The following is a 14541-nucleotide window of genomic DNA, read 5'->3' as shown; positions in this document are numbered from 1 at the left end:
ACTCTTTTTATTTTAATTTTTACCTGATTTATATATCAAAACTTATTTAATATAATAACTTTTTTAGTATAATTGATTTAAATTTTTGTTTTAACTTCCGAACTTTTCCATTGTTGACAAAAATATCTTGAGAATTTCAGATTTAATATTTAATTGATTTATTATATAGACATATGCAAGTTATATATTTGGAAAAAATAATACTAAAAAGTCAGGGAAAAAATTAATTTCTGCTCTTGGAAAATCTGAAAAAGTCAGGGAATTTTATTATTTATCTGGATTTTTTCGCATTATTCTATATTTGTCTTAATAATTTGAAATATTTTATTAAATAAATATAAATTTTTCCTTGATTCCTAGCACGCTAATTTTCTGTGTTAAAAATCAATTCATTTACAGCGTGTTCATTAATTTATATTTTTACCATCGTGTTATTTTATTTCAATGTGTTTACCTAATAGAGATAAAATTAAAAAATCTGATATAATATAAATAAAAAAGGTGATCACATTTAAATAGTTTATAGTGACATGGTTGTTTCGATTATCGTATAAAATGCAGATTGTATAATTGATTTAAATTTTTGTTTTAACTTCCGAACTTTTTCATTGTTGACAAAAATATCTCGAAAATTTCATAATTTAAGATTTAATTGATTTATCATATAGACATTATACAAATTATATATTTGAAAAAAAAAAAAAAAAAACTAAAAAGTCAGGGAAAAAATAAATTTCTGAAAAATCTGAAAAAAATCAGGGAATTTTTTTCATTGAATCTGCCTGAACACCCTGATCAATATCTTGAAGATGATTCCAAAGGAACGACCGGAAATAATTAAATAATTCATTTGAAATAATTCGAGTAATTGAAAAACAATTTTGTCGCGCCTAATTCCCTTTATACCTGACTTTACGAGATATAATTCTAAATGAAACAAATGTTTCTCTGTCAGCAGAACGAAAACAGAGCCCTGCGGCTGAAGGAGCCCGCGTCTCTGGCTCTCACCGCCGGCGGGAATTCCGGCGGCTACGTGGACCCGGACGGCACCGCCATTGTAATGTCATCCGAGCTGCTGCCGGCGCCCACGCCGGATCCGAGGGTGACGTGGAATTACTTCGACGAGCAGGGGTGAGTGATAATCAGCTTAGCGGATACACTTCGAAAACTTCAGCCGTGCGTCTCTCGTAGGATATTTTCTCGTCGCGCATAAGCACAAGCATAAGCGAAAGGCGGCTCGCAAGAATGCAATATTAATCCTCGTAGACTCGCAACTCGACTTTTCACTTCGGGCACATCTTCTCCGCGGTATTAATTATTTCGGCGGCGCAAGAACCTATATTATACATATATATTCTCCGGGTGCCTCCTCCTCGTCTCTTCGTACGTGTTAACTTTCCGACCAGACCGACTAGAAATTGCATCTCGTCGCGAGGCAGCTTCCAGGGGACATTTCCGGGCGCCGCCATTATTGCTCGTTGCATTTACGTCCTGGAATGTTTCATTCTCTCGGCTGTTATCCCGCAATTATATATTGCGGTCTCGAACGTACGGTTATAATCGTGATAGATGTGGTTTTTTTTTCTCTCGACGCGTTTGTTCTCATCCGGAGTATTTGAAACGCGCTATGAAGAAATATAACGACGGGATATAGCATAGCGATAATTTTCTTTGAGCAACAGGTACGTTTCGAGAGGAGGTCTGCGTGCGGGCGAGGATCCATACGCGAGGAATAAATTCAATCAGGAAGCTTCCGACGGTCTTCCGAGCAATCGGGACATACCCGATACTCGCAGCGCCATGTGAGTACCTTCAATTCTTACACATATTTTGCCGATTCTGTTTTCGCATTTTATGCGCATTGTAGCGTTGTACAGTAAAAAGAATTTTTTAGGGGCGTGTTTTTTAAATTAGAGAAATATATTTAATTATAAATATAGACGCGATATATATAAATGAAATCCTCGTTATATAATAAAATATACTATCTAAAACGTCGCCGTCGTAAAAAGAATTTTTAGGGACATATTATCGTGTTTTTTAAATTAGAGAAATATATTTAATCATAAATATAGACGCGATATATATAAATGAAATCCTCGTTATATAATACAATATCATCTATAAAACGTCGCCGTCGTAATATAATACAATATCATCTATAAAACGTCGCCGTCGTAAAAAGAATTTTTTAGAGACATATTATTTTGTTTCTGAATTTTTAGGGACATATTATCGTGTTTTTTAAATTAGAGAAATGTATTTAATCATAAATATAGACGCGATATATATAAATGAAATCCTCGTTATATAATACAATATACTATCTAAAACGTCGCCGTCGTAAAAGAATTTTTTAGGGATATATTTTGTTCCTGAATTTTTAGGGACATATTATCGTGTTTTTTAAATTAGAGAAATGTATTTAATCATAAATATAGACGCGATATATATAAATGAAATCCTCGTTATATAATACAATATCATCTAAAACGTCGCCGTCGTAAAAAGAATTTTTTAGGGACATATTATTTTGTTCCTGAATTTTTAGGGACCATATTATCGTGTTTTTTTAAATTAGAGAAATATATTTAATCATAAATATAGACGCGATATATATAAATGAAATCCTCGTTATATAATACAATATACTATCTAAAACGTCGCCGTCGTAAAAAGAATTTTTAGGGACATATTATCGTAGTAGATATTAAACTGACTACACTGGCTGTCTATTAGATTTGTTAAACTATATTTATTGACGTTTCGACCATACGGGCTGTGGTCCTTTTCAAAATTACAATAGAAGCATTCTAGAAATTAATGTACATGCAATCAGAATCAACATTTAAATTGAAAACGTGAAATGTAACAAATGAGACTTACAATGAGTTACTGCATATCGTTATTGACATTTAAAAGTACGCTCCGGTGAGACTTAACTGTAAGATCGAATGGTAAATTAACTGCGTTTCACTTGTGTCATCTTGCCACCAACTGAACACACTGTACTAACGATAAACACGACCGAGAAAATTATTCAAAGTTAAAAGTTACAATATTTACATTCTCGCTAAATTGTGATGTACCATATGGCAAATTACTAAAATAAAATATAAAAATAAAAATAAGAAATAAAATATAATATAAAAAGTATAAGATAATAAAAATAAATAAATAAATAAATAAATAGATATAATCGGTTTCGCTGATGTCATCCTGCCTTAACATACCAATAATAACTACTAATAATAGCTCCCAACAATGTATGTTAAAAATTTTTTACTTCAATTTTCTAAACAAACTGTCATATATCGTACTAAAGCGTTCAGTGTCATTTCTGTAAATTGATAGTGGAATTCAATTTCTTGATAAAGTACATTCGGCTATTTCTCTTTTTTCTTCTATTTCACGTGTTTATTATTCGTTAGTACAGTGTGTTCAGTTGTGGCAGATGACACAAGTGAAACGCAGTTAATTTACCATCCGATCTTAAGTTAAGTCTCACCGGAGCGTACTTTTAAATGTCAATACGATATGCAGTAACTCATTGTAAGTCTCATTTGTTACATTTCACGTTTTCAATTTAAATGTTGATTCTGATTGCATGTACATTAATTTCTAGAATGCTTCTATTGTAATTTTGAAAAGGACCACAGCCCGTATGGTCGAAACGTCAATAAATATAGTTTAACAAATCTAATAGACAGCCAGTGTAGTCAGTTTAATATCTACTACCCTTAGTATTTCATTCCTGGCGACTACGTCGCCGTCGTAAAAAGAATTTTTTAGGGACATATTATTTTGTTTCTGAATTTTTAGGGACATATTATCGTGTTTTTTAAATTAGAGAAATGTATTTAATCATAAATATAGACGCGATATATATAAATGAAATCCTCGTTATATAATACAATATACTATCTAAAACGTCGCCGTCGTAAAAGAATTTTTTAGGGACATATTTTGTTCCTGAATTTTTAGGGACATATTATCGTGTTTTTTAAATTAAATTGGAGAAATATATTTAATCATAAATAAGAATTTTACAATAAAAATAATTTTTTAGGGACATATTATTTTGTTCCTGAATTTTTTAGGGACATTATCGTGTTTTTTAAATTGGAGAAATATATTTAATCATAAATAAGAATTTTTTAGGGACATATTATCGTGTTTTTTAAATTAGAGAATTATATTTAACCATAAATATATTACATAATATTATCTAAAGGAAGCTTGATCGGTGTATTATCGTTTTGCAATATTTATTCGACTCCCTTCGTCGATCGAGAAAGTCTCTTAGAGTCGCGAAATGTCTCGTGGAATAAGTTCTCGTTGTCGATCAGACGTCCAGACAAGTTTCTCGAAGCGTTTCTAAATAATGCAACAATTGTCGAATACGATTTGCCGTCAGACAGTCCTCTCGCGAGACAGGTCCTTCTTCGAAACGAGAGAGAGGACGACGGGAAGAAATAAAGAGGACACAGAAATTGGCCTGTCAGTTCGCTTATACATTACTTATTATTGGCAGCCCAATAACGTGATTTTCTCGTCGAATATTATTATTATTCCTTGCAAACGATCCGGAGGAAATTCACGCGGTATCCCATGTTACATACATTCAAACTGACAGTTACTTTATCGAAGAAAAACCGCGAGATTTATTTGCGATATGTATCTGCGAGAGACGTAGCAATATATTTCTTTCTTTCTGTCTATAAAAAAAAAATTAAATAAAATGGTCGTACAACGTAATCATCCATAGAATAAAAAACTTTCACATCCAATTAATCTGAACGAAGGAAGATTGATTACCGCGTACATGATTTCTTGATGTATCTGAAAATATCTATTTTATTACGATCGTAATTCTTAAAGGATGCTGAAGGTAAGTAAGGAGCACATATCTTATACGATTTCTTGTTAACGTGTACGCGATCAAAGTAAGATAGAAGGAATCCATTTCCGTCGCCGGATATCTTCAGTAATTTCCTGCGAAAAGTAATCCAACCTCAATTCGTTCCACCTACCAGTTATATACCATCGCAGCTTCATAAAAAAAATATGATGGTACACCGTGAAATATCGAATACTCGATAATTTCATCGAATTTCGCAATTTGAAATCTTTAATTTGCTTTTGGAACATTTTGATCGAGTTTTATATGTGAAATTATTCTAATTTGATTTTTTGTCATTGGAGAAAAAATATATACACTGAAAAAAAATGTGTTAACTCGACTAAATTACTATTTTATTGATTGAACATATATTAGTATTTAAATCAAATATACGTTTTGTTAGATTTAATATGTTATATTTAATTTAAATATTTATATGTTTAGTTAACAAAATAATGTGTAGTTGAAAGGTTTAGTCAAGTTAATTTTTTTTCAGTGTATATATACATATATATTTATATAAAAATACGACTCTTCAAGATCCTTTGTACAGTCAATATAGTCCATAGTAAAGTTAGACTTTGACTTCAAAAAAATTAGGATCAAGCTGAATTTTTGTAGAGCCTTTATTTCGATTTTCGAATGAAATTCTGAAAAATACCCTTAATTTCAGTCAGGTTTTTTTATGAGGGGTAAATTTTAGTTTTTTTTGGCATTATCTCGAAAACTATCAATTTTTCGAGAAAAATAGTTATTATCAAAATTGTAACTCAGAAAATTCCCCACAAAAAAAAGTCATTACACTTTTTTTCGTGGAATTGATCGTTTCGAAAATATAGAGCGAATTAAGTCTCTGAAAGAAAATGTGTACATTTTACTATAATATTAAATGTGATTAAATTAGAAATATTGCAACTTTACCGCACGTTTTACTCAAAAACGATTAGTTGTACGAAAAAAAGTATAATGACCTTTTTTGTCGAGAATTTCATGAGCTACAATTTTCATAATAACTATTTTTCTCGAAAAATCGATAGTTTTCAAGATAATGGCAAAAAACTAAAATTTACCTCCTTTTACCACCCATAAAAAAACGCTCTGGCTGAAATTAAGGGTACTTTTCAGGATTTCTTTATAGAACATCGAAATAAAGGTCTCCACAAAAATTCAGCTTGATTATAATTTTTTTGAAGTTTTAAGTCTAATTTTACTGGACTGATATGTAATTGGCAATTTCCACGAGCCGCAGAATCGCGAGATATACCTGCATCCAGCGAAATTCACTTGACCCACCTAAGGTGCAATCTATCCTCGTACGCTGTCCGACGCCTTTTTACATCATGAAAGATTCAAAGGCGGCATAAAGTTCCAATACGTTCCGACCGTTCAGGAGTTCTCAAGTTCGTCTTCCTCCTAAGAAAAGCGATAAAGCCGCGCGATCATAAATTCTTATCGATACACATACATCATTAACATTGTTACACGTCAAGCCTGTCATTCGTTCGAAATCTTCAGAAGTCTCGCGTGAAACTTTCCCACGTTTTATAGCCTCTGCTGATATGACGTTTATAACTAATACATAAATTATGATCGTTTCAAGATAACCTGCTGTTGTCTCTTATATCGTACTGAAAATTTACCTTTGTCATTCGGATAAATATTAATCGATCATCTCGCTTTCTCTCCGCGATATATATGCGCTGTCAAGGTTTATCGATAATTAACATCGCAATGTTATTTGCATTATTTTGCGCCTCGATGGATGCATTAATTTTCACATTGCCGCGCGTGCTTTATTAAAAGGTCATTAATTAGATCTAATTGATATTATAGTATGATTTATATGCGGCTGTTTTTTGCATTTTGTAATGAACTGTCTCCTATATAAAATTCGAAATAAGTATTAAGATTGATAATTTGTTTGTATAAACAATATACATATATGTATGTAATGCTTTATTACATATTTTCTAATTTCATTTATTATTTTCAATTATTTTAATTAGCTTGACTGCAAGATTGATTTTATAAATATTTTACTATATATTTTTTTAATTCAATTTATTTTAAGCAATTAATTTATGACTGATGGAAATGCGTTACTCAATTATATTTTTTATTATACGAAATCTGACATTAATTTACATTATATACGATATTTAATTCAAAACTGGCAAAACTCATTTCACAGCGAACGGGTATTTTTCTTTGCGGCAAGATTGCTTCTCTACCTATTTGTTGGAGAAAAAAAAATCATGTTGAAAAATATCTTTGCGAATAGATGGAGAAAAATAAAATATATTGCGGATCTCTCTATAAATCCCGCTACTGAGAAAAATCGACGGCGGAAACGTGCTTCTCCGCGAGATGAATTCTTGTACGTCTTCGCGGCTTTTGCGCGAGAAAGCGCAGAATAAAAGTTCAAGTTTCGCGCGCGATATTTTGAGTCGAAAAAAAGGCTCTCTCGAAGGTCGCGTGGAAGAGTTTTCCGGAACTCGAAGAATATGGGGGGATGGAATAACAACGGAAATTGGGGGAAGCAATAGGATTGAGTTTGCGAAGTTTAGGGGTCCTAATGGTATTGCTTGCTCTCTCGTTGCCCTTCGCGTCTCGTTCAATATATACCGCTAATAAAAACGTGGACCGCCTTAATGCGCCTCTCTCGCTTCCGTGTGGAGAGCATGTATCGAAATTTCCGATGTGTGCATGGCGTAACGCGGCAAAACTTGGGCCAGCAATCGTATGGAATCAACTCGATCCGCAGATAATGGGATTGCTTGGGAAGAATTTTTTCCCGTAAAAAATATCGTCTATTCGAACGAAACTTTGGAATGGGATATTTATACTTCTCCGAGATAATCGCGTTTGGAGAGTAATTATTGTGTATTTCAATATTATATGGTATGACATATTTTGATTAGAGACACCACAAACACTGCAGTTTAATCCTATTATTAATTAAATCGTTATTGGCACAACCAATATTGAATAATATAGTACACTTTACAACATATATTGTCGTGATATTAAATGGATACATAAATGATATGTATTAATGTCACTAATACTCATTATGACTCAAATATTCTCTATAATTGCAGATATTCAAATTTCATTTACATCAATAACCTTGTCGTATTTGTTCTGGAGTAACATGATAATAATTATCCTCGCATAGTTACAATAATAATAATTTATAAAAGTGTATGATGCATCTTTTTCTCAGTACACGAATAAAAATTAGAGAAGGAATAATTCATTATTATAAATTTTATTTGATTAATATTATTTTTAAAGTTTAATTAATTTAAAATATATTAAAAAATAAATTTTTATTGTCCAAGAATGAGATTTTTCCGAACATTTTGATATGAAACAACCAATACCGCAGTTTATTTTATACTTCGTATGTTCTGGAGTAACGTGATAATAATTATCCTCGCATAGTTACAATAATAATAATTTATAAAAGTGTATGATGCATCTTTTTCTCAGTACACGAATAAAAATTAGAAAAGGAATAATTCATTATAAATTTTATTTGATAATTAATATTATTTTTAAAATTTAATTAATTTAATAATATATTAAAAAATAAATTTTTTTTATTGTCCAAGAATTAGATTTTTCCGAACATTTTAATATGAAACAACCAATACCGCGTTTATTTTATACTTCGTATGTTCTGGAGTAACGTGATAATAATTATCCTCGCATAGTTACAATAATAATAATTTATAAAAGTGTATGATGCATCTTTTTCTCAGTACACGAATAAAAATTAGAAAAGGAATAATTCATTATTATAAATTTTATTTGATAATTAATATTATTTTTAAAATTTAATTAATTTAATAATGTATTAAAAAATAAATTTTTATTGTCCAAGAATTAGATTTTTCCGAACATTTTAATATGAAACAACCAATACCGCGTTTATTTTATACTTCGTATGTTCTGGAGTAACGTGATAATAATTATCCTCGCATAGTTACAATAATAATAATTTATAAAAGTGTATGATGCATCTTTTTCTCAGTACACGAATAAAAATTAGAAAAGGAATAATTCATTATTATAAATTTTATTTGATAATTAATATTATTTTTAAAATTTAATTAATTTAATAATATATTAAAAAATAAATTTTTATTGTCCAAGAATGAGATTTTTCCGAACATTTTGATATGAAACAACCAATACCGCGTTTATTTTATACTTCGTATGTTCTGGAGTAACGTGATAATAATTATCCTCGCATAGTTACAATAATAATAATTTATAAAAGTGTATGATGCATCTTTTTCTCAGTACACGAATAAAAATTAGAAAAGGAATAATTCATTATTATAAATTTTATTTGATAATTAATATTATTTTTAAAATTTAATTAATTTAATAATGTATTAAAAAATAAATTTTTATTGTCCAAGATAATTAGAGATTTTGATATCAATAACCGCGTTTATTTTGTATTCATCGAATTTCGTTCTTTCTCCGACTGTCGTCGCAGAGATGACCAGATTGCTGTAGCAACCAATTCAAGATGATCTAATTTCCTTCGCCTCTGCAACCGCGACACGCATTTCACGGGGACCAACAACATATGATCCGCGATAGCGTCAGCGAGAGCTGTCAGGCGCGCGCGAGAATGAACGTGATTTACTATATCGATATACATACATATTCGCGCTTGCGCGGTCTCCCTCGGTTACGGACGGATTACGCGATATCGCGTAAGATGATATTAATTTCGCTTTCCAGAACGGAAAGGGGATTTCGCAATCAGTTTACGTCCGTTTGATTAATTTCGCGTAAGTTCTGCTCTCGGAACGAACTCTCGGACTCGCGTGAGTTATCGGATATGACGTAAGAGTTTTATTTTCTCCGTACACTACTGTACACCGCGCCACGAGGTATCGCACCCTTGATTTCTGACGGAGCAACGTGGAAATTCTTTTACTTACTTAGCTGCGGCCTCATGAATCACGGGGAAAAGAATCTGGAACTGCGTGAACGGTAACTGATGAGAGTATAATACATCAATCGTGGAGGGATTTTACAAATATTAGCCGCCTGGGATTAAAAATAAATATTTTAAACGTATATAGAAAATATCACTAATATATATAAATGATTAATATCATTTATAATTTTATTTTTTTTTATAATTATAATTTTTAATTTAATTTATAGAATATATATATAAAAAAATATATTTAACAGGGTGCGTCTAGCGGAATTTTATAAATCTGGAATTGTCAGGAAATTTTTCTATTTATCTGGATTTTTTCATATTATTCTACATCTGTCTCAATAATTAGACATTTTTTATTAAATGCAGTATGCTAATTTTCTGTGTTGTTAAAAATCGATTCATCTACAGCGTATTCGTTAATTTATATTTTCTTATAATATAAGTTAATTATAATATTTTAATTATAATATTATTCGAGAACTTCATTTTAATTCATTTTTTTATTAAAAATTAATACATTAATTTTATTAAAAATGTTTTCTTTAAAAAAGTTTTGTTGTGATATATATCATTAAATATATTAAAATATATGTATTATAATTCATTAAATATATTAAAAATAAAATTTGATATAACATAAATAAAAAGGTGATCACATTTATACAGTTTATAGTGACACGTTTGTTTTGATTATCGTATACATAATGCAGATTGTAATTGATTTAAATTTTTGTTTTTTTTTTACTTCCAAAACTTTTAATCGTTAACAAAAATATCTCAAGGATTTCATGATTTAACATTTAATAGATTTATCATACAGATATATGCAAATTATATATTTGGAAAAAAATAATACTAAAAAGTTTGGGAAAAAATTAATATCTGCTCTTGGAAAATCTGAAAAAGTCAGGGAATTTTTTTCATTGAATCTGCTGGACAAAGCATTCTGTGACGAGCCAATATTAGAAACAGAATATGTATACGGCATAAATATGACATAAATATTACGATTTCTGTTGAACAAGATTTACAAATAGATCCGCTTCGACATTTTGTCCTTTGCAGAAAAAAATTTATATTAAAATTCCCTGTTTATATTAAAATATTTAAAATCTCCATTAGAGATATACGCTGGACTGTAAAAGGTCTCCCGCGGTTCTATTCAATCACGGGGCTCTTTGCTACGAGTTGCATGACATTTCGACTGTTTGAGCAGCGTTCAAACATTGAACTGTCGAGTGCACACGAATTTACAAAGACATCCTAGTGTCTCGCAAATACGCTACTTCGTCATCGTTACCTTCTCTTATAATTTACATTCGATACAAAGTCTTAGCAATATTTGCATGTCACAATAGATGCATTATAATGCGCTTTGTATGATCGAGATAAAATTTTGGGAGAGGTTTTGCGATATATATTCATAAAAAAATCCAGCATCGTAAGACTGAACTTTGAAGAATCTCTAAGAAAAATGCAGGTATAAGAATGAACGGTGCGATTTGAAAATTATACGTATATATTAAATGGAAAGGTATTATTACACTTATATGTATATAAATCAGTGGTTGGTTCGTGCAAACTAAAATTTAAAAAATAGTATCGTGCGCAAAAACAATTGCATTTGCAATTTATTATTTTTCAAGAAACGGTACGATATTTCAAAAGATTTTTTTTTTATGTGTGGGTTGCCCGTCACATGAAGAATTACGATCATGCCGAAGATACCGACCTCTGTAACAGATGTTCGGGAGAAAAATTATAGGGGGTTGGGAAAATAGTTGCGAGAGATCCGTTTCGGAGCGCGATAGAACTATCTATTTGCCTGCCTATCCCTCCTGTCTGACATAACAAGATTTCGCTACTCGCGCCGTCTGACTATATACTTGCAGCTACTACTTCTTGACTCAATGAACACGCGAGATCTATTCCGACGCGCGAAAAGAATCGCGCTACCGACACAGTTTTAGAGATTATTGTCAAAATACGGAACCTTCGCATATTTATTTTATTATTGAAAATAACATCAAATTTCCCTTAGTTTAATTTTATTAAAAATTTCAAGTCTAAACTGACGTAATTAAAATATGAAATTAGTGAATATATTTTTTTTTTTAATATAAAGTTTATTCTACAAAATTTTTATAACATATATGTATTTTTATACATATAATTATATTATATTTATTCGTAATATTAATACTATAATTTCTCTATATTACAATTATTCTATATATATAAAGCATTTACATAATTAGCTGCACATAATTTAATTTATTATTAATTGTAATTTGCAAACTGTAATTAATACTGACTTAATTAATTCATTTTTAATTTATTTATGAAATAAATTAAGTAACAAGACCTAAATTTATAAATCATGTACATATGTTATCTTTTATTTAGAGGAAAATCAAAGTTAAGTAGAATTCGAGCAAAATTTTCCGGTTATATATTTTATATGTATATTACTAATTTTCATTTCTATGTTCAATTTGAATCGACGTATTAGATGAAATTAAAAAAGTCTGTACACTAAAAAAGATTTGTTAAATTAACAAATATTTAGTTCAATGCTGTCAAATAAACATTTATTTGTTTTGAAAAGGATTTTCTTATATCAAATAAATATTATTAGTTTCAAATGATTTATTTGACAGTATTGAAACAAATACTTATAAGAATGAACAAAATTTTATCAGTGTATGTTAAAAAGATATAAAATCTGACGGAACGTCGGCAATCAAATTTCAAAGTAGAAATGCTGCGTCTTCGTGCAATTTACTTCTATAAAAAGATATTTATACCTCTGTTTGTTGCTCGGCTATTCGATAAATTATGAAATACGCGACGTATAACATGAGATAGATCGTTGCTTACGTAGTTCCTTTTCTTGCGCTTCCTTCTATTCTTAATAATACGACCAGCCCCTATACGGCCCTGTAGTCATGAATTATAATAAAGGCAGCTTTGTACGCTATTACGAGATCTTCTAAGGCCAGATATGCGTTGTCGTTTGATGTATGGGGAAGCGCCAGCTTGTGTGTTGTTTTTCCTTTGGTCCTCATTTCGTGCACCGGCTGTTTTATATGTCTCTTGCATTATTATGGATCCGTGCCTCGTCCGTCGCAGACGTAGAAATATTTAATTCCTCTGTTTGCGACATCCCCCTCAGGTGCGTCGCCGTGATATGTGTGCATTATGTAACAACTCTACTGTACTTTCCCAAAAGACTCTTTCTATTGACGCGGAAATGTGGAGAGCTCGTTTGTCACAGCGCTTGTTTATTATGTATACAGAGAAATTTATATTTACATTTCTATGGAAATATAAAATAATATGGAATTATATTGTAATGGAAATATAAAATAAATATATATTTCATTCTAGTGTTTTAATACAGAAATCTTAATATAGAAATATTTTCATGTAGATACATCTTAAATATAAAAATATTTAATTTTAATATAAATATAAAATATAAAATTCAATGTAAAAATATTTAATCTTAATATTTTATATTTATTTTAATATTTTAATACAGACAAATCTTAATATAGAAATATTTTAATATAGATACATCTCAAATATAAAAATATTTCATTGTAATATAAATATAAAATATAAAATTGAGTATAAAAATATTTGCAGATAGAAAACAATTCGCTAAATGAGAGGGATATTAGATTTTATTGCGATTTATTCAATGTTTAGGAAATTCCTGAAAACTTGCGGAGATGATGAATTAGGAATTCTTCGTAACGAGAACATTGCGAGACCGGGTTAACGTTATAGCGCATGAATAAAGCCCGTATATTTGAAGTTATTCGAGTAAGTCCAGCAGAATCTCAGGAAGCTTTATTCGAAAGAGGCGAGCGGAATCGAGTAACCGTGATATTGTCGATGGCACGACAAAGGATGTCGTCTTGCCTAATCCGCCCGAATAGCACAATAGTTGGCCGAGCGAATTTCTCGATTCGATTCCCTCCGTTATCGGCGAAATTATTGTTTTAATTAATTTTTCGTAGATAAAAATTCGCTCATATCTGTGATCCAAATTTTTTTTTACGTTGATATATTTTCTTCGACCAATTTGAATGTTCCTTTATTAATTAAAACGCAACGTTTCGATCATTAAATTTGATTTTTTGATCTTTTTCAAATGCTACAATCGATACACATAATATTGAAAGAATTTTATAAGTTTCTCTGATTAATATCTATCACAATAAGATATAAAATATGTTCGATTAATTTTACTATGTACATATATTAATAATTTTTATTGTGGTAAATATTAATAAAATTAAATTAAACAAAATTAAATATTAATCAGAGAAACTCTTATAAGATTCTTTCAATACCATATTGTCCCACGATCATCACGCTTTTCAAGATAAATTCAAAGCGAAAATTCTTTTCGTGTACAAAATTGTAGAAAAATTGTTTTCTTACGAATTTTTGTTTCGACGCTAACGTAAAACAAATTGCAACCGGCGCGCGCCATTTTGCGGATTTTTGAATTGCTGAAAGAGAAACACTTTATACGCGGCAAGGAAAGCCCGAATCGTGTCAGGCGGAGATTCTCGGAGCCGCGACAAAAGATGCCATCTTGTTCGATGCACTTGGCTGACACAATGAAGTTTCGTTCCCTATCTAG

At 30.4% G+C, this 14541-nt stretch overlaps 1 protein-coding gene and 1 long non-coding RNA gene across 5 annotated transcripts in view; one reads left to right on the top strand and one right to left on the bottom strand.

The window, feature by feature from the left end:
• LOC114945633 (uncharacterized) overlaps positions 1-14541 on the bottom strand; it is a 149364-nt gene that overhangs the window by 13909 nt on the left and 120914 nt on the right. The window lies entirely within an intron of this gene.
• The window catches only part of Pgant2 (polypeptide N-acetylgalactosaminyltransferase 2), a 357271-nt gene that overhangs the window by 224454 nt on the left and 118276 nt on the right, over positions 1-14541 (top strand). For 2 of the 3 annotated variants that reach the window (XM_085486206.1, XM_085486202.1), the window contains exons 2-3: positions 959-1131; positions 1683-1802. In XM_085486206.1, the coding sequence (XP_085342332.1) occupies positions 1061-1131; positions 1683-1802 (191 nt within the window). In that variant the 5' untranslated portion in view covers positions 959-1060. Of the gene's footprint in view, positions 1-955; positions 1132-1682; positions 1803-14541 lie in introns of all 3 variants that reach the window. The other variant, XM_085486199.1, reaches the window with a different exon arrangement.

The sequence above is a fragment of the Nylanderia fulva genome, unplaced genomic scaffold, assembly GCF_048542155.1.
Source record: "Nylanderia fulva isolate GAGA-0341 unplaced genomic scaffold, ASM4854215v1 Scaffold11, whole genome shotgun sequence".
Lineage (NCBI taxonomy): Eukaryota > Metazoa > Arthropoda > Insecta > Hymenoptera > Formicidae > Nylanderia > Nylanderia fulva.
Note: the sequence above shows the minus strand (reverse complement) of the source record. Positions and strands in the feature narration are given on the sequence as shown.